General features: G+C 38.1%; 1 protein-coding gene across 3 annotated transcripts in view; it reads right to left on the bottom strand.

The window, feature by feature from the left end:
• The window catches only part of CDKAL1 (CDKAL1 threonylcarbamoyladenosine tRNA methylthiotransferase), a 951890-nt gene that overhangs the window by 825363 nt on the left and 108603 nt on the right, over positions 1 to 17924 (bottom strand). For all 3 annotated transcript variants that reach the window (XM_089682258.1, XM_089682259.1, XM_089682260.1), the window contains exon 5: positions 15335 to 15419. In XM_089682258.1, coding sequence (XP_089538384.1) covers positions 15335 to 15419 — 85 coding nt within the window. The remainder of the gene's footprint in view (positions 1 to 15334; positions 15420 to 17924) is intronic.

Here is a 17924-nt window from a genome sequence, read left to right on the forward strand (position 1 = left end):
ATTTAAGTCAGGGCAAATGAGTAACTAAACAGTGGTCTGAAGTTCCTCTTTAAGGACATGGTCTGCAACAACAGAAACATCAAGACCACAAATGCCACCAGCCTACTACAGAAAGCACCATGTCTAATGGTAAATAAAAAGCAATCTGCTGAACTTGTCTCTATAGCTGAGTAAACCCACAATTAAGCTGTCTGTAGTCTACACCATCTGTCCATGCAGGTAATTCTAAAACCAATTTAGCCGGAGAGGATGAAAGAACTGATGAGGCTAGAAGCAGGACTTGTGGCTAAGTGCCAACTGCCACAACTTCTGATAGACAACCACTCAGTTGATTGCACTCTTGGGGTTTGCAATTCCACCTTGAGTCACTAGTTTGTATTTAAAAAGCAAATACCAGCCCACAATGCGAAACAGGCAAACACAGGCGGAGATTATCTTTCACTAGTCAGACTACTTTAAATGGCTAAAAGCTGAAATTTTATTGGTTACTGTCCCTTAAAATATATAACGGTTTGCAAAATAAACTGCCACTTTATGGTACTCTAAAGGAGGTATCCGAAACACTGCAAAATGTGACGTGCAGGTATTATAGCCAATATCTTGCAAGTACAGTCTGCAAGCCTGGCAGTCAAAAATACAATTTCTGTCTCAGATGGTACCTGTTTTTATGTTTGTTAGCCATAAGAGCATCCTTTTGTGTACCTGTGCAATCCTGGCAATTGGTGTCAGTTAGCGGTAATGTGTGTTTTCGGTTAAAAAAAAAAAAAAATACAAAAAAATGCGTACTATTGTTTCTGGGCTGTACTAAGGGTACAAATAACAGACATATATGGTATCGCTGCGATCGCCAAGAGCTGGAGAATTTATTTTGGGTTGTTCTATGGAGGTAGGTTATGGTCATAACAAGAAACACACAGCTAAATAAAAAAAAAAAAAAAATTTTTTTTTTTACTATTTTGGGCCAGTTTTTTGATAAAAAAAAAAAATTAGGAGCTATCCATTGCCAAATGAAAGCCCAATTTGTCCTGAAAAAAACAAGGTATAATCCACATGGATGTACAAAGTAGTTGTGATGATATGTATGGTTTTACTAACACATGTCAACTTTGCAGAATTGTGCTTAGGCATTTAGATTTGTTTTACCCTTAGGCGTGAAGGGGTTAATCAGAGTAAAAGAATCTTTAGCATCTAACACATTTCTGGCTGTGTTGCATATCTGGTCACCCTGCTGCGCTCTGTGGTTTCTTCTACTGGCCCCTATAATTGCTACAGGACAAAGCAGTTGCACAGGGGCAGGCAGATAAACATGTATAACAATCAAAGTTGTGTGCCAGATACTCAAGATCATTATGCCACTGTAGATCTTCAAAAGAATGAAGACTGGCAGAACAGGCAGAAGAAATTCTAAAATTAAAAAAATTAACTCATCCAAACATACGAACGCCGGACAAAGCACACTGCAGTTCCTGGCTAGGACCGCCCCTTTCAAACTTTTCAACCAATATGAGCTTGAGCACATCGACAATTAATGGTTTTCTTTGTATGGGTGCATTAAACAAAAATTGAATCCAGTGACAAGTAGTCTAACAGTACAAGAACACGTTGGCATCATTGGAAATTGTCATAAAGCATGTATTTTAAATATTAAATCGTAAACCTATTCCATTGCCACGCTAAAGCAGGTGACAAAACTCAAAAAAGCAATACCTCATAAGCATTATTGCTTCTGTACAAGGAAGTAAATGTAGATGTGTGTACAATCTCTAGCACAGCAAAAGAGAAAATGTTCTAGCTGAATGTGGTGTGCCATTCAAAAGACCTAAATTACCACTCTCCATTACAGAACAAATAGAGAGGAAAATGAGAAATGTGCAGGATAAAGGAGGAACCACCTGCCCAGGCTAAATCAGGTCCTATAGAGAGAAAACATAACTAAATAGTACAAGAGAACAAAATCTATTTCTTGTTACATATATGAACAACTTTTCATCCAGTTCAAGAAAGGGAAATTAATAATAATAAAAGAAACATAATGGCAGATAGAGAACAGAACAGAGTGTTCTGGATAACAAATGGAAGTTTTCAAGGTAACATCATTTAGTCCAAGATAAAAATAAGTGGGCTGCTTGTCCAGTACCTTTGAGGGGAGGTTTGCTCACACTTGAAAACATGAAATTCAATATACATGAAAATATAATAAGATGAGTCACCAATAGAGACAGAAGCAACAAGCATTGAATGGTAGTTTTAAAATAGCCGGAATTTATAAACCTTTCAACTATGGATAAGTAAAGACTAATAGCAGCTGTGAACTTGTTTAAAATTGCTCTGGGCCTCTTTGCTGTAACCAGAAGGAAGCAAGGTGGTCACAAAATTACTACTCCAAAATGAAAATCTGGGTTATATTAGCAGCAATGAGGCCGGTATAGTATCATGCAGCTGGTCGTCTTTGTTCAAGATGCCAAGCAGTGTGATGTATGTACAAGTCTCCTTGTGTTCACAGGTCTCGTTCAGGCAGTAAATGAACCAGAAGTGCTCAGCAATAAGCACTTTTGGTTCAAGGCCCCTGCTGTGTAATTTTTTGGTAGAGAGCAAGGCTGAGAATATGGTGAACTTAAGCTTTTTCTCCAGCACAAAAGTAGGCATCAGAAACAAGTTTTTGGCTGAAAGGAAAATAATCAACACAAGGGACACAACATACTAACTGCAAGTTATGTCCCTTGTGCTGAGTGTGTGGTTTGTCATTTTAGCTAAACTTAGGTTTTAAAAGAGTGTTCTTTTGCACAATAAAATCATATGTGGTTGGAGAGGAGCAGTTTCTTGGCGATTCATCATATTGAAGGGTGATCTATTGTAATGATCAATTCAGTCTATTATACTGTATTTTATATGTCTTGTGTACTGGAGGATCCAAACCATTCCTTATTGATCTGGAGTCAGAATAGATTAAGACCTGGTTTACGAGTCCCTAAGGTAATCAAGTCTGGTCAGATAAATCCCTTATTGTTAATGTGATCGTAAAATGTAAAACCAAAAACTAAAGAGGTTTATTTTTACCTGCTCTGTTCAATATCATTGCACATAGCAGCCCCTTATCTCTTCTTCTGGGGTCTCCAGCCAGCGCTCTCATCTTTTTATGCAAGTGTCCCTATAGCAAGCCTCCTAGATTGTAAGCTTGTAAGGAGCAGGGCCCTCCTATCCCTCTTGTATTGAACTGTATTGTTGCTGTATTGTCTCCCTTTATATTGTAAAGCGCTGAGCAAACTGTTGGTGCTATATAAATCCTGAATAAAAAATAATAATAATAATAATAGCAAGCCACTTACTATGGGGGCACACATGCAGGCTCGCACCTGAGCCAGGCTGTGTGCATCCATAGATACATATTCCCAAAATATCAGCACGCTAGGACTAAAAACTCCCTTACCCTAGGTTCACACCTAAGCATTTTCCGCAGCGTTTTGCATAAACGCACTAAAGTCCTGTTAACATGATTTCCTATGGGACACGTTCACATCGCCGGGTTTACACCTGGTGCGTTTTTTGGAAAGGGTCAGGGACTTTTTTGAATGCAAAAAGTTGCGTTTTTGGTTCTATAGACTTCAAAGGAAATGCTGCAGAAAAGCATGCAGTGCATTTTTGATGTGTTTTGCTTTTTAAATCTGCCTAGCGACAAGAAAAAAAAAAAAAAAGCAAAATGCATCAAAAATGCACTGCATGCTTTTCTGCTAAGCAGGTGCAAAAACGCAAAACGCAATGCTGAAATGGGTCAAACACAAAACTGCATAGGTGTGAACTTAGCCTTAAGCAGTAAAAACCAACCTGAGCTGCTGGTTTATTTCTGCTCCCTAGCAGGAAAATGTATACATTCAACAACCAGCACTTAGAAAATGTCAATTGTCCTTAACAGTTAATCGAAATGTTCTCACAATGGTCTTCACCAAATAAAATGAGAGCCTCTTTATTCATGAATCAGAATAAAGTACACGTAACCTTATTTTTCATGCATGTACCTTATTCCGATTCATGAATGAAGAGGCTCTCATTTTATTTGGTGAAGACCATTGTGAGAACATTTCGATTAACTTTTAGGGCCAGTTAACAGGGGGACAACACACAGTGGAAGGTTTTTTACCTTATTGCAGAGAATGCATTAAAGTAATAAAACTTTAGTGTTTAGAACATTTTATAAATGTACATAAAGGTGTGGAGGCAATGGATGCAACTGTTGTGATTTCATAAAGATCAGTCAAGATTTTGAATCTTCATCTTGCAACATACACTAAATGCATATGTAAAATCAACTACTAGACCTTTTAAAAAGAGAATGGAGGGGCACCTGGCAGGAATTCTGAACCCAAAATTTAACAGCCCTTCTCAAGAGTTCAAACATTATAGGGCAACATTAAACTTTGTATAACCTGGAAGTGTCAAGCTATAGAAAGGGTTGTGTTAGAAGTGGAGATAGGATACATTCATTTTTTGATACGGAGACCTACTCGATTTACCAGCTACAAAAATCACATTCCACTTAACCATCAGTAGGATTAAGCTCCAGTCTCTAAGGTTTTTTTTTTTCTTCATGTTATTACGGTATCAGTATTACTGGTCGTAATTCTGTAAGAATCTTTCACTGCCGTAATGACAAGTTCTTAAAGCGGAGGTAAATAAAACTACCTGAATTTGTCACTTGTGACAGAAATGTCACATTAACTGCCACAAATGTTTGCCTGAATTAGGCACAAACAGTTCTAAAGGAAACTACTGCCAGAAATGGATCATAAAGGCATTGCAGACTTCTCCCTATAATCGTAATGCTTGTTTTTGGTGCAGTGAAATTCATCATGCTGGCTGAATTGTGAATATACTCTATGTGATCTGGTTTGCTGCACCTTATGTGGATTCTTTACTACATGTTATTCAAGACGCATGACATCATGGGACCACCCTAAGATAACTAGTTTGCAGTCCTATATGGAGACCCAGGTGGAGAATCCTCCAATTTGCCAAAAGAGTAATGGTGTGAAGAGGGTGGTGTTCAAGGTAAACAATGGTGATTTTTTTTTTTTATTAAAAATGTCTGCTGCCCTTTTACCCAAGCCTTTGGTACAGAGGACAGAGACACAGATACTGAAAATAAATGTTGCGAAAAGGGTTATGTTTCCTCTAGATATTGGCAAATATTCCTCGAAAAGTGTGCCATAGAAAAGATAGTTTTTGCCATTCCAGACAGTTTGTGGCAGTAAGTCTGCATATTGTTAGACTTGCAAGGGCACCTGCAACCTTTCAAAGGGCTCTGGATGAGATCCTTTGGCCATATCAGAAATATGCATTCACCAACCTAGGTAATGTGGTCATTATTAGTAAAGCCTGTGAAAGTCATCTCCCCAAAGTTCAGACAACCTTGAATGCCATGCGGTAGGCGGGGTTGACAGCCAATACAAAAAATTGTGCTATAGGTATGGAGAAGGCCTAGTATTTGGGGTATGTCATTGGCAGGGGTCTTATTAAACAACAAATTAGCAATGACCAAATGGCAGTTGAGAGCATTCTGGGTTTGGTTAGTTACTATAGGAGATTCATTCCTAATTAGCCATCACCGTATCTCCTCAGTAGACCTAAGGACAGAGCATTGCCAATGGTTAAGTGGAACATGAAAAGTGAAATTGCCTTTCAGCAGCTGAAAACTGAGATCTGTAAAGAACCAGTGTTAGTTGCTCTTGACTTAATTTAAAAAAAACAAAAAACAAAAAAACAAAAACAGTTTGTGGTTCAGATGGATGCCCCAAATGTTGGCTTAGGAGCAATCCACTAGCAAGCGGTGAAAGAGGAGGAACACCTCATGGTTTACCAAAGCCAGAAACTGATCCCTATGAAAGAAAAATTATAGCACAGTGAAGCAGGAATGCCTGGCGATCAAGTAAGTATTGAAGTCCCAAAGGTACTACTTCTTCGGAAGTAAATTCTGCTGGTTACATATAGCTCACCTCTGAAGTGGATATAGGGGTTGGACAAAAATATGGAAACACTACATGATATGCAGGTGTGAAAAATGACAAAATGTTTCGCATGAAAGCAGAAATAAAGTAATATTTTTTTGCTTCTGCTGGGTGATGAGACACCTAGCTACCAGGTGGGAATCCTCACTTTTGTCATTAACTGAATGCGCTGCAAGTAATACGGAGTCATGTCGGCACTCACTGAGCTTCAAAGAAGGCAAATTGTGGGTGCCTGCTTAGATGTGCCTCTGTGACTGATGTTGCCAATTTATTTGTGGTATCGCAAAGTACAGTATCAAAGGTTATGACGGCATATACAGTTTCCGGGAAAATGTCATCTGATAAGCATAAGCACGATCGACATGGTCAACTGATTGAAAGAGAAACATTGCGCAGGATTGTGCCCTGGAAAAAGAAAATAACAGCTGCAAAGGTGACTGCAGTGCTCAATCTCAGTCTTTTAAAGCCTGTGTTTACAAAAACTGTGTGGAGGGAACTCAATAAGCAAAACATTCACGGGTGAACTGCAATTGTCAAATCACTAGTGACCGATATTAAAGCTCAGAAGAGGAGAGAGTGGTGCAACACCCATAAATTGTGGACTATCGCTCAATGGAAGACTATAATATGGTCTGATGATTCACACTGTTCCCAACCACCAAATGTGTTTACGTGTGGTGAACAACGTCCCGAGCTTACGACCAGGACTGTCTTGTGCCAACGGTAAAGCATGGTTGGAGCGCAATCATGATTTGGGAACCATATCTTGGTATTCTGCAGGCCCCACCATCACCTTGAAAGGTAGAGTCACTCCCAGCGACTATGTATAAATTTTGACCAACCATGTGCACCTCATGGTGCAGACATAGTTTCTGCAAAGACTGCACCATTTACCAAGACAATAATGCTCTGATTCACACAGCTGGTGTTGTCAAGTCGTGGTATGACAAGCATGCAGACAAAGTATTGCACCTTCCCTGTGGGCCAGACCTCAATATCAAAGAGCCACTATGGTCAATTTTGAAGAACAAAGTTTGGGCTAATTTTCCACCTCCGACATCTCTGCGAGAACTGGTAAGATTTTTGCATGAAGAGTGGTATCAGATTCCATTATTCATCATCGAAGACTTGTATTTGTCAACTTGCAGGAGAATTCAGGCCGTCTTGGATGCCAAATGAGGTCCAAAACCATATTAGGTAACAATTTTGTTCTTTTACCTGGTCTAATATTGGCTCATATTGTTGTCCGATAACAGTCTTGCATTGTAAAGCAGTGGAAACAACAAGAGCACGCCCTTCCACTAACTGCAGCCAGATCACGCATACTGACATTCTCCCTTTTAAATAGAAAAAACTGAATACATTATACAATTTTCTTTTAAAATTTACCAAAACCATATGAAGTCACACCTAAAAAACACTTTCAATTTGTATTCAATCAGGTACGCCCTTGCACTACATAGCTGAAGGTAAATCTAAAGGAGATTACAGAATTTTCTTACAATTTCTGTACAATGTATGGCCAACTTTAGGGATCATCTTAAGGAAGATTAGGGACACCCTCTATAGTTCACACAAATATATATATTCTATAATCTTTAAATATCAATGTGACAAAAATGAATGTGTTCTAAGGAAATAATTGATGTCCTTACATCATGGATTGCTATTGCTGATCCTCTTAACAAAATAAGAAGTGATGAAATGGGGCGCTGGTTGAGCGTCAACCAGATGTAATGTGGTGGTGCCTGAAGTGATGTATTGGAAGCGACGCAACGGATATTGGGTGAGACCAAGACCTTTAATGTTCCTTCTAGCACAATACATCATGTAGACTGAGTTACTTGATTAATGCTGGATTGTTTTAGTTTCTTGTGGATGTGTTTTTAATATAAAGTGTTTTTTAGTTAAATTGTTTTACACTATTGGAGCCCCTTTTTGCTTGTTTACCATATGGGGAGTTCCATAAGTGAAGAGAGTCAGGATGGGAAGCCATATTAGATGGAAGTCATCTGTATACACAACATATGCCAATCTGTAAAAAGAGAGGCATTGTTGTCTGGCGAGTCCTAGTCTGCTGGGGAGAGGCGTTTGAGCACTGGAGCACTTTCTATTCATGGTGGAGAGATTGAGCTTTCTTGAGACGTTTATTTAAAACTATAGTAGGGTGGACTAATCTTTATTTGAGCATTGAATCACTATTCATTCACTGTGGAAAGACTGAACTTTCAAGTTTATTTAAAACTGCAGCAAGACAGATTGTTATTTGTCATATACCTGGTCACTTTGGCTTTTACAGTGGTACAGTTGATATAACGCACATTTTATGTTCGCAGCACCTTTTTTTTCGTTCTATTGTGTTATAGATTTTGGGTATATTGAATTAAAGGCTGCAGTGATATTGGACATTGTATTAATATTTTTGGAATAATAATTTTGAGGTATTGTATTTTTGTAGCGCTGAGTTGGGTGATTATATTTCTACTATTTTTGATAGCATGGAAATATTGGAGATTTGTCCAAACTGTTAAAATAATCAGTGTGCATGCTTAACATAAGACAGGCAAACAACCTAACAGAGTTACTACCTGGGCCAAAGCATAAAAATAAAATGATTAAATCATGGCTTGCAAAATAAGTAGTAGAAATTGTGGGTTCTATCAGAAAATACATTTTGGCAAGAGGTAAGCCGCATGTCACTTAGTAAGTTCTTGTGAAAGTTCTTTTCATTGGGACAGATAAAAGATGCAGTCTGGAGCAGTGAGCTTCAAGCTATTATATCAACACTAATGTATACGGCACTATTTACTTGCTCCAGCTCTTTTAAAATCTCAACAGCTGGACACAATTGCCACAACATCAGCAAATGCACAAGAGGCTGGCACTTGATGTAAGCACTTATAACCAACACAATAGCTCATATCTTAAGAGCTTTAATAACTTTCCATTTTCTAATATTTAAGCTAAAAGCTACCAGGGTTACCAGGATAAAAAGTTATATAAATAAAAGTCCTTCTATAAGGCTTGCTTTGGTAAAGGTCTCAGCCTGCCCTTCCACAAAGCTTTTAACAGAATGAAAGGTATTTCTTTTTCTACATCAACTTTAAACTGTTTTTATGGCAAACATGAGACAATCAAATGCAAGTCCTCAAGGTCACAAAATGTATATCATCAAGGGGACAAGAGACTTTGATGAACTCTAGTGTTCCCCCTTATAGTTATTAAAAGTCGAGATAATGAAAACAAACAAACAAGCAGCACAAAACAAGGCAATACTTTTATCAATTCAACATACTGAGAGTACTTTGGTTCAGAGACACAAGATTTTGGAGTACTCGGTAAAAGATTACGCTGGATGTATCCAGGAGACTAAAGAAATCCAAAGATAAAAGGGACTTTTAATTGTATGCCACCGGAGAATCAAACATGATCAGACAAAGAAAATTCTTTTAGGAATTCTTTAACCATTTGACGCCCGGCCAATAGCCGTATGGCGTCCGGAAAAATGCACTAGCTTTCCAGGAGGCCGCTATTTGGCGTACTCCCAAACATGTGCAGTTTGCGCGCTTGCAGAGCCGCGATCTGTCACCGGCCGTGTACCTCGGACACGGCCAAAGACAGATCTGAGTATCGGCCCTGTTGCCGGTACCATGTGACCTGCTGTGATTCTCATAACAGTTGTATACAATGGATGGCTTCATTCATGCCATCCATTGTATACTAGTGTCTAGCTGTGAATGGTCACAGCTAATCACATGCACATGTTATGTGATTAGCTATGGCCAAATCATAGCTAAGCACAAAAAAAGAAAAAAAAAAAACCCTGACTGAATCGATGTCATTCAGGTAAATGCTTGCTTATAGCAAAGTAATTCTTTGCTATAAGCAAATTGTGTAAAAAAAAAAAAAAAATACTGATCACTTCCCCAAAGTAGTACAATGTTACTATGGTAACATTGTACTACTTGGGACATAGTGAAATATGAAAAAAAATCTTTAAAAAAATGTAATAAAAAAAAAAAAATATATATATATATATATATATATATATATATATATATATATATATATATATATATATATACATATATATATATAATATTTTTTTTTTTTTTCACACTGTCACCAGTCAGTATCCCTGATCACCGCCATGCCAGTTATATGATGACGCTGTACTGCACTGGTGACTGTATGTAAAAAAAAAAAGTGAAAATTTTATTTTTCATTTTCCGAAAAATTATGACAAAAAAAATACAACTTCAAAAACTTGCCATAACTCTTATGAAGTTCGTCGGACTGTCTACTCTGCAAAAAGGGGTCATTTGGGGGATATCTGTACTATTCTGACATTCTTGGACCTCAAGAAATTAGATTGGCTGTCAGTACTTCAGGATTGATCAATTTTCAGATCTATACCATAGTTTGTGAACTCTATAACTTTCCTACAAACTACAAAATACATCCTAATTTGGGTTATTTTCACCAAAGACATGTAGCAGAATACATCTCGGCCTAAATTTATGAAGAACATTTATTTGCAAACTTTTATAACAGAAACAAAGAAAAACGTGTTTTTTTTTTTTCAAGATTTTTGGTCTTTTTTTGTTAATTTAGCAAAAAATAAAAACCATGGCGGTGATTAAATACCACCAAAAGAAAGCTCTAGTTGTGTGAAGAAACTGATAAAATTTTAGTTTGGGTACAGTGTTGTATGACCGCGCAATTGTCATTCAAAGTGTGAGAGCGCTGAAACCTGAAATATGGCCTAGGCAGGAAGGTGTAAAATTGCCCGGTATTGAATTGGTTAATGACTATATTATTTATTTATTTCAAGTACTTGTATAGCACCGTCAATGTACGCAGCGCTTTACACATATATATTACACATTCACATCAGTCCCTAACCCTCAAGGGGTGTACAATCTAAGGTCCCTAACTCACATTCATACATACACTTATATTAGGGCCAATTTAGACAGGATCCAATTAACCTACCAGCATGTCTTTGGAGTACTATATGGTATGATGCCCTCGAAGAATTGGTTTCCAAATTGATAATAAACCATTCCCCCATATTCTCAGTCAGTATTGTAGTATATTCTGGAGATTAACAGTTTTCCTCACTACTAGAGCTATATGGTACTAATTAAAGAAAGAAAATCCAACATGGATTTTTTCTTTGCCAAGCCATGACTAAGGCAGATTTTAAAGGATAAATTCAAATTCCAGTTTTTGAAGAAAAAAAATGTGCATTTATTATATTTTTTCTTGGGAGCCTGTAAAGCATTGCACCTGTGATCATGAAGTTGCAGATTCAATGTCAAGCTTTTGCAGACTGTCAGTACACGGTCTTCCCTTACTTTCAATATGAGTGGGCAGTTACTGAAGTCCAGGAAACTCAATGGACAATGAGATCGCTCACCAGCACTCTTGCAGTTCATTGAAAATTAAAAGCTGTCAGTCACAATGATGTGAACATGTGGGCAGAGTCACACATGGCTGTGTGGTTTTCTAATTGTGACAGTGGATGCAGGCAGAAGGCCCCCCACTCACTGTCACAAAGAGGGAGCAGATCAGTCAGTGAGGTGATGGATGCTCAAAAGGTTACACCGTAAATATGGGTGTAACATGTTGAGAAAGGTAAACTTATCCTTTAACAAACATGACATGGAGTTAACATAAGCAGTTTGCAGCAGAGAGATCCATGACTCTTTTGGAGGTGTTAGCAGCTCTGTGGGCAACAGCTGCTTTCAGATCTTATTCTCACAATTGTAAATACACTTTAAAGCCTAAAGCTAGGTATACTGTACACTATGATTTCAAACAAAGATTCTTAGGAACATTTGGACAAAGTTCCTCAATACATTTGAATGTCATTTGGAAGCAGTCCAAGATTTCATTTGCCTTTAAACATTTAATTTTGAAATGAATGGACTTTACTAAATGAAAAACAAATACACAGAAATTTGTACATTTGAGAAAAAATTTCCATCCTTATTTTTTGGATTTTCCTTATTACTGTGGGAAAAAAACAAATGTCAATTTGACCCCTCTAATGGTTGGAAACAAATGAATGTTCTTACAAGAAAAAATGTCTAATTTAATTACTGTATACCCAGCTTGAAGGATAGGTTCACCTTTGAAGAGGAAAAAAAGCAAAAGCACAGGATCAGTGGATCGTGGATGCAAATCCAGTTTTGCAAACAAATCCTACAGCTTTTTTTTGCCTGTACCTCTGTATAGGCTGTTTGAAAGCTAGAGGACTTGTGAACGTAGCGTGCTGATCAGAAAGCTCCCAGTCCATTGAAAATACCAGTCTGTCTGTCATGGTGACAGACAGGACTTGTAGTCTATTCAAAGATGACTGTGAATGCATGATGCAGATGTGCAGGCAAATTGATTTCAAAATGTGATAGCGGCTGCAGGCTTCATTTAACTCCAGGTTTCATTTAACTTTTTCTGGAATAAAACAAAACATGTATGACAGCTGCCAAATGTTCAACCAATATCCATGTCCATTTTCACTAGTATATGACTTTAACTATAACCTTGGCTCTCACCTCCACATTTGGTGGGAATGCTACAAAGTCAAAAATGCATGGACATGGTTCTACGATCAATAATCAACACCTCTCTCCCCAGGAACAATTGGAAAGTCATACTATTGAGACTCACATTTAAACTAACAAGACACAAAGAAAAGGCTTGGAACCCACATATCGTGAGTACAAGACAAACATTCTCAAAAACAACCGACAGTGTGCTCCATGGAAATTAACCACAAAATGATGGGCATTATCATACAGAAGATGATAGCTCTAATGTTCTTTTAACCCGTGGTCTCTTTTGTAAAGAGAACCACCAATTACCCAGAGTGGATCCAAATTATTGCTTTTGTGATTAGCAAGAAGCCTCATTGAGTTTCATTCTCCCCAGCCTGCCTTGTTCCATCAAATTTTGCTTTGATAAAAATTGCATTAAAGTATAGTTTAGTGGTTTAATTACCTTCTCAAAGTTTGGGACACACGATGCATTGTAGCAGCCTAAAACATCAGTGACACTGTATGACACACCCAAACAGCCACTTCAAGTCACTGATGTTTCCATGGATATTCATCATGGCAGCCCTTGCAATTAACTATACGAGTGATTATGGGCATTCTCCTGTGAACAGCATTTGAACAGAACCAAGAAACAACCAGTACTGCCCATGCTGCACAAATCTCCCTAGATTCCTTATGTCAATCATCCAAGGGGGAAAGACAGCCAGAATGAACATGGTTGAAAGGCAAACACTGGTTCACCAGTTGACAAGGAAGAGCAAGGTGGTCTCAGCACCAAGTATTTAACTTTGTTAAAACAAATACAACAGCCTAAATGGTAATCCAAATATTTTAATATTTGGGGGACAGGCTTTTGATATGTGAACTTTCATTTTTACATGGGATGCCAACATTAAATAAACCCTAAACTGTAATTTTTTGCGCGAAAAACATTTTACTATACCTTAAATAAGCAAGCATAAAAAAAAAGGAAAAACAAAATAAAACATGCAATGGCAATTCTGTATCTCTTCTATGAATACAAGTTTAAAAATCTATAAAAAACACACACAATTAGTGTACGGAAACAATAATGAACCACTACTATTTAAAAAGTAAAGGTGCTTTTGCTTCAGACAAATACAAAGCAGCTCAATAACTCCCATAGATGAAAACAAAAGGATAACAGATACCGAATAACAAATCCTTTTAATTACAGCATACTTTGGAAAGCTAATGGATTAACCCCATCATAGAGATGTCAGCAAGAACTAGCCAAGGGCTTGAGAAACAAGCTCACTTTTTGCTCTCTGATTTAAGTATAATTTTTGTTCTGTGTTAAAGAGGAACTTAACTGTATCTGAGCACCACCAACTGAAAATGATACTCAATTGATTTGTAATATTCACAAAAAACTCACCCTTCCATGTTCTAAGTTTTATTTTGTTGAGAAATCACTTTGAAAACCAGCCCCTATCATTTCTAGTCGTGGCCATCATGAGTTAGGGCAGATGATTTATGTAGCATTTACTTCCTGACATCCCTCTGCTCTTAATGAGATGATGCCCTAGAAAATCTTGCACATGCACAGTACGGTATACAAGGGTTGCCAGTACACTTTTACAAAGTCAAGTGTGCAGGCAGTAAGGTGTGCATAAGTGAGAAAACTCCTCCAGATGAATGAAAAAAAAATGACTATGAGGACCCTTTGAATGTATGACATCATTTTGGCTGAGGCCAGAAACCAGAAAGTAACTGAAGAAATGCATATTTAAAAAAAAAAAAATATCCATTTACTACACCTAGCAGCATACGTATTAAAATAGTTTATGTTTATTGAGAGAGTAAAGTTCCACTACATAGAATACTGAAATTTTAGGATGAAAATAGTATCCTCAATGCTACTAATAGCTGGCATAAAATTAGTTAGAAAAAAAATCCAAAGAGAAACAATGTTCTTATTTTGTGTATCAATACAATGGTAAAATACAATGCAGCAATACCGTGCATTTGAGTGCTACTGAAACAGCAGCAAAGGTTTGCTAAGAACCAAGAAACAAAAACAACATTGCCCATGCTGTATGAGTCTCCCCAGATAACATGTCAATCAGAGAGGCTGAACTTTAATAAGTGGGAGAGCAACAAAATTATCATGCAATTAATTCCAATTTGCAATACAGCAGTAGATCTAAAAACAAGACCTCTTGAATGACTGGATGTCTTGAGCACAGGTAAATAATGTCTTTAAGGAAAATAAAGACTTACATTTTGCCTCTGGATTCTTGTGCACCGCCGACCTGAACTACCGGTTAAAAAATGAGCACTCACATTACTTTGTTAAATGCCCCGTCTTCCCTCCTTGGGACTATAAATTCCATAATGCCACAACCCCTGTAGTTACTGTGCATGTGTTCCCCGCCTTTTACTCCCTGGCTGCATTCCCCCTTCTTGGGCCTACAAGTTGTATAAAACCACCACTGCCAACACACATATGAGCCTCATACACTCCTCCCTGGCTGGCTCTGCATGTCTCCTGGAGAGGGTGCACACAGAAGGGTGGCTCCATTGAACCTTGGAAGGCAACAGAGCCACCTGAAAACCAGGAACCCGAGACAAACTCTGGAGTGGTTCAACCAAGAAGAAAGGCAAAATTTTAAAGAACAACAAGCAACAGCATACAAAGATAGTAATAAGGTGAGCTGCTGAAACTGGTTTAAAAAATGTAGGGTCTGATAACACTTTCATGAGAATATTTTTTAGAGCTTTGGTGTCTAAAGAAACAATACTACTTACTTTATAGAGTTCCTGAAATGGTCCTCAGCTGGGCTTTTCACTGTGCAGCTGTTTAATAGCCACAGGTCTGCTTGTTCTGGACGTTCTATGGAGAAACAAAACATTGCATGAGGATTAAACACATGATGTGATAAGCAACACTTATCAAACAAATTATGTCCTAACAGAAATAATTGACAGACATAGCTCTAAGTAAACATTAAAAGGTTTTGTGAAGATCCATGTTAAAAAGGGGTCTCTCTCTAAAAGGAACTACAGGTATGCATTTAAAAGTTTTGGAAGCTCAGCTTGGATTATAACTCCACGTATAGCATCATTCTACACCATAACTCATTGGCGTGCCCAAAACCTGTTTTAACCCTGGTTCCGCAGAAGAAAAGGAGGGTGCCAGGTCAGGAGGAGTAAAATCAGTGAAAAACTGTAAAACAAAAGACTTACATCTGGGATTCCTTCAGTCGGCATGTGGAGTGGAAGGACCAGGGAATCGCAGATGTAAGTCTTCTGTTTTACAGTTTCACACTGAATTAACTCCTCCTGACCTGGCTCCCTCCTTTTCTTCTGCTTATCTTTGAGGGATTCCCCACATCCTTGAGAAGCTGCCAGTTCCTTCCCAGGTGGTTTCCTTCTGGTCCATCCCTTCTTCCATCATCAGCCTCAGGACGCACCATCTGTGTTCACACTGCCACCACTTCGGTAACATAGGATCTTCATCATCCCTGACGAGGCTTGCCAGCTCCCATCCAGGTGCCCTGGTTCCCTGGTCTGCCTTCTCCTCCTATTGCCTATCCTATGGACCATTCCACCCAGTGACTCTTCTCCATCGTATTCTGTGTTCAGTCAGTTCCAATTTGTCCTTCCATTATACCCTATATCACCATTCCATTCTATATTGTGTGAGCGCTGAATTTTTGTTCATTTTTTAATGATCATTGCATGTACCACCTTAACCCTGGTTCCCACTGCTGCAACTTCTCATGCAACTTGCTGCAGACGTACAACACAGGAAGTCACATGACAAGTCAAAACACATTCATTTCAATGGGTGTCATCCTAAATAGTTCCTGCGCTACTTTTCTGCGCTTTCCTTATGACATGAGTGCCATAAATTGCAATGTAAAAATCACAAAAGTCACAAAGGAAGGTGTTCCTTTGTCTTACCTTTGTTGCTTTGGCTGCAATTTCAAAGGGTTTTGTAAATTCAATGTGTCACACTGTATTGTTATCATTTGCCAAAGTCGGAAAAACATTAAAGTCACATCTATTCACAAGCAAGTTGCAATGCAAAGTCACTTGACTTTGGGAGTCGCAGCAATGTGAACCAAGCCTCAGGGCTTTGTTACATCTATGATCACGAACTCCCATTTAAAGACATAATATATCCTCACAACAATGCACTGTGCATGCTAGGGGGCTGTTGGGCAATCTCTCTTGTACAGATGTAACTTCAATAAGGTGAACTGTAATTGGTTGCGTGGGATACTTTCTTGCTTTACTCCTTGCACAGTATTGCGTAAGCCTACATGTCACAAGATGAACATATGACCATGGGGAACAAGACATTTTTTTTTTTTACAAATCTGCAAAAATGTTAATGGATTTCGACACAGTAAAAAAAAAAAAAAAACATTTCCCTCATGCTGCTTTCCAATTTATGTTTCAGGGATAGCTGTTAATATGCAAAATGGCCAAAATAGTAGAAAAGGAGACCACATTTTTCCCGCCTGAAGTTCTCTCTTCCCCAGCTTGTGTTTGGAGAATGAACTGAAAAGCAGTAGCCTGCTTAAATCATCTCTCTGTCACTCTTCTCTTTCCTCCTATCAGCATGCTCGTTGCATTGTAGCACAACTGATTGGCTTTTTGTGTTGCTTCTCCCTCCCCCAGTTTGGGCTCTGTTGTATACTACAAAAGGCTGCTACCAAGTCAGATTCAGTTACTTACACTTCTTGCATTAAATAAAAAGGAATAATGTATTGCTTAACACAAAGCTACACTAATTTGTTTCATTTATATCTGCCCAAGTTCAGCTATAGCAGAAATTAACAGCATAATCATATATGAACTGAAAAGGGAGTAGTACATATGTGTTCATTGCAAAAAATATATTTTTCATACATTTTTCAGAAGGAGAAAGCATACATCAAGGAGCAGGGCCCTCCTATCCCTCTTGTATTGAACTGTATTGTTGCTGTATTGTCTCCCTTTATATTGTAAAGTGCTGAGCAAACTGTCGGCGCTATATAAATCCTATATAATAATATCACTTTGTTTGCTTAAAGTAAAGCCACATAAATAGAATAATTTCAAGGTTTAATGGTGGCAACACACACTTTGCCTTTATATCCAATCCACATGCAATTCGATCAAAACAATTGAATCTGCAAAAAAAAGAGCTATATCGTCCCCTTCAATCAATTTTGGCACAGTTTAGATCAAATTCAATCAAACCAAGTTGATTGGCAAGGGTGGCCAGGGAATTATCGATAGTTTTGCATTGATCAGCAGCACTGAGATACTTAGTTCATGAATATGATTGTATTTCAAGTGATTGGTTTATAGTATTACATGGTGGAGCCTGAGATTCAATCCATAA

Source organism: Staurois parvus, unplaced genomic scaffold (genome assembly GCF_062004578.1).
Source record: "Staurois parvus isolate SC_StPar_1 unplaced genomic scaffold, SC_StPar_1.0 ptg000287l, whole genome shotgun sequence".
Classification (NCBI taxonomy): Eukaryota; Metazoa; Chordata; class Amphibia; order Anura; family Ranidae; genus Staurois; species Staurois parvus.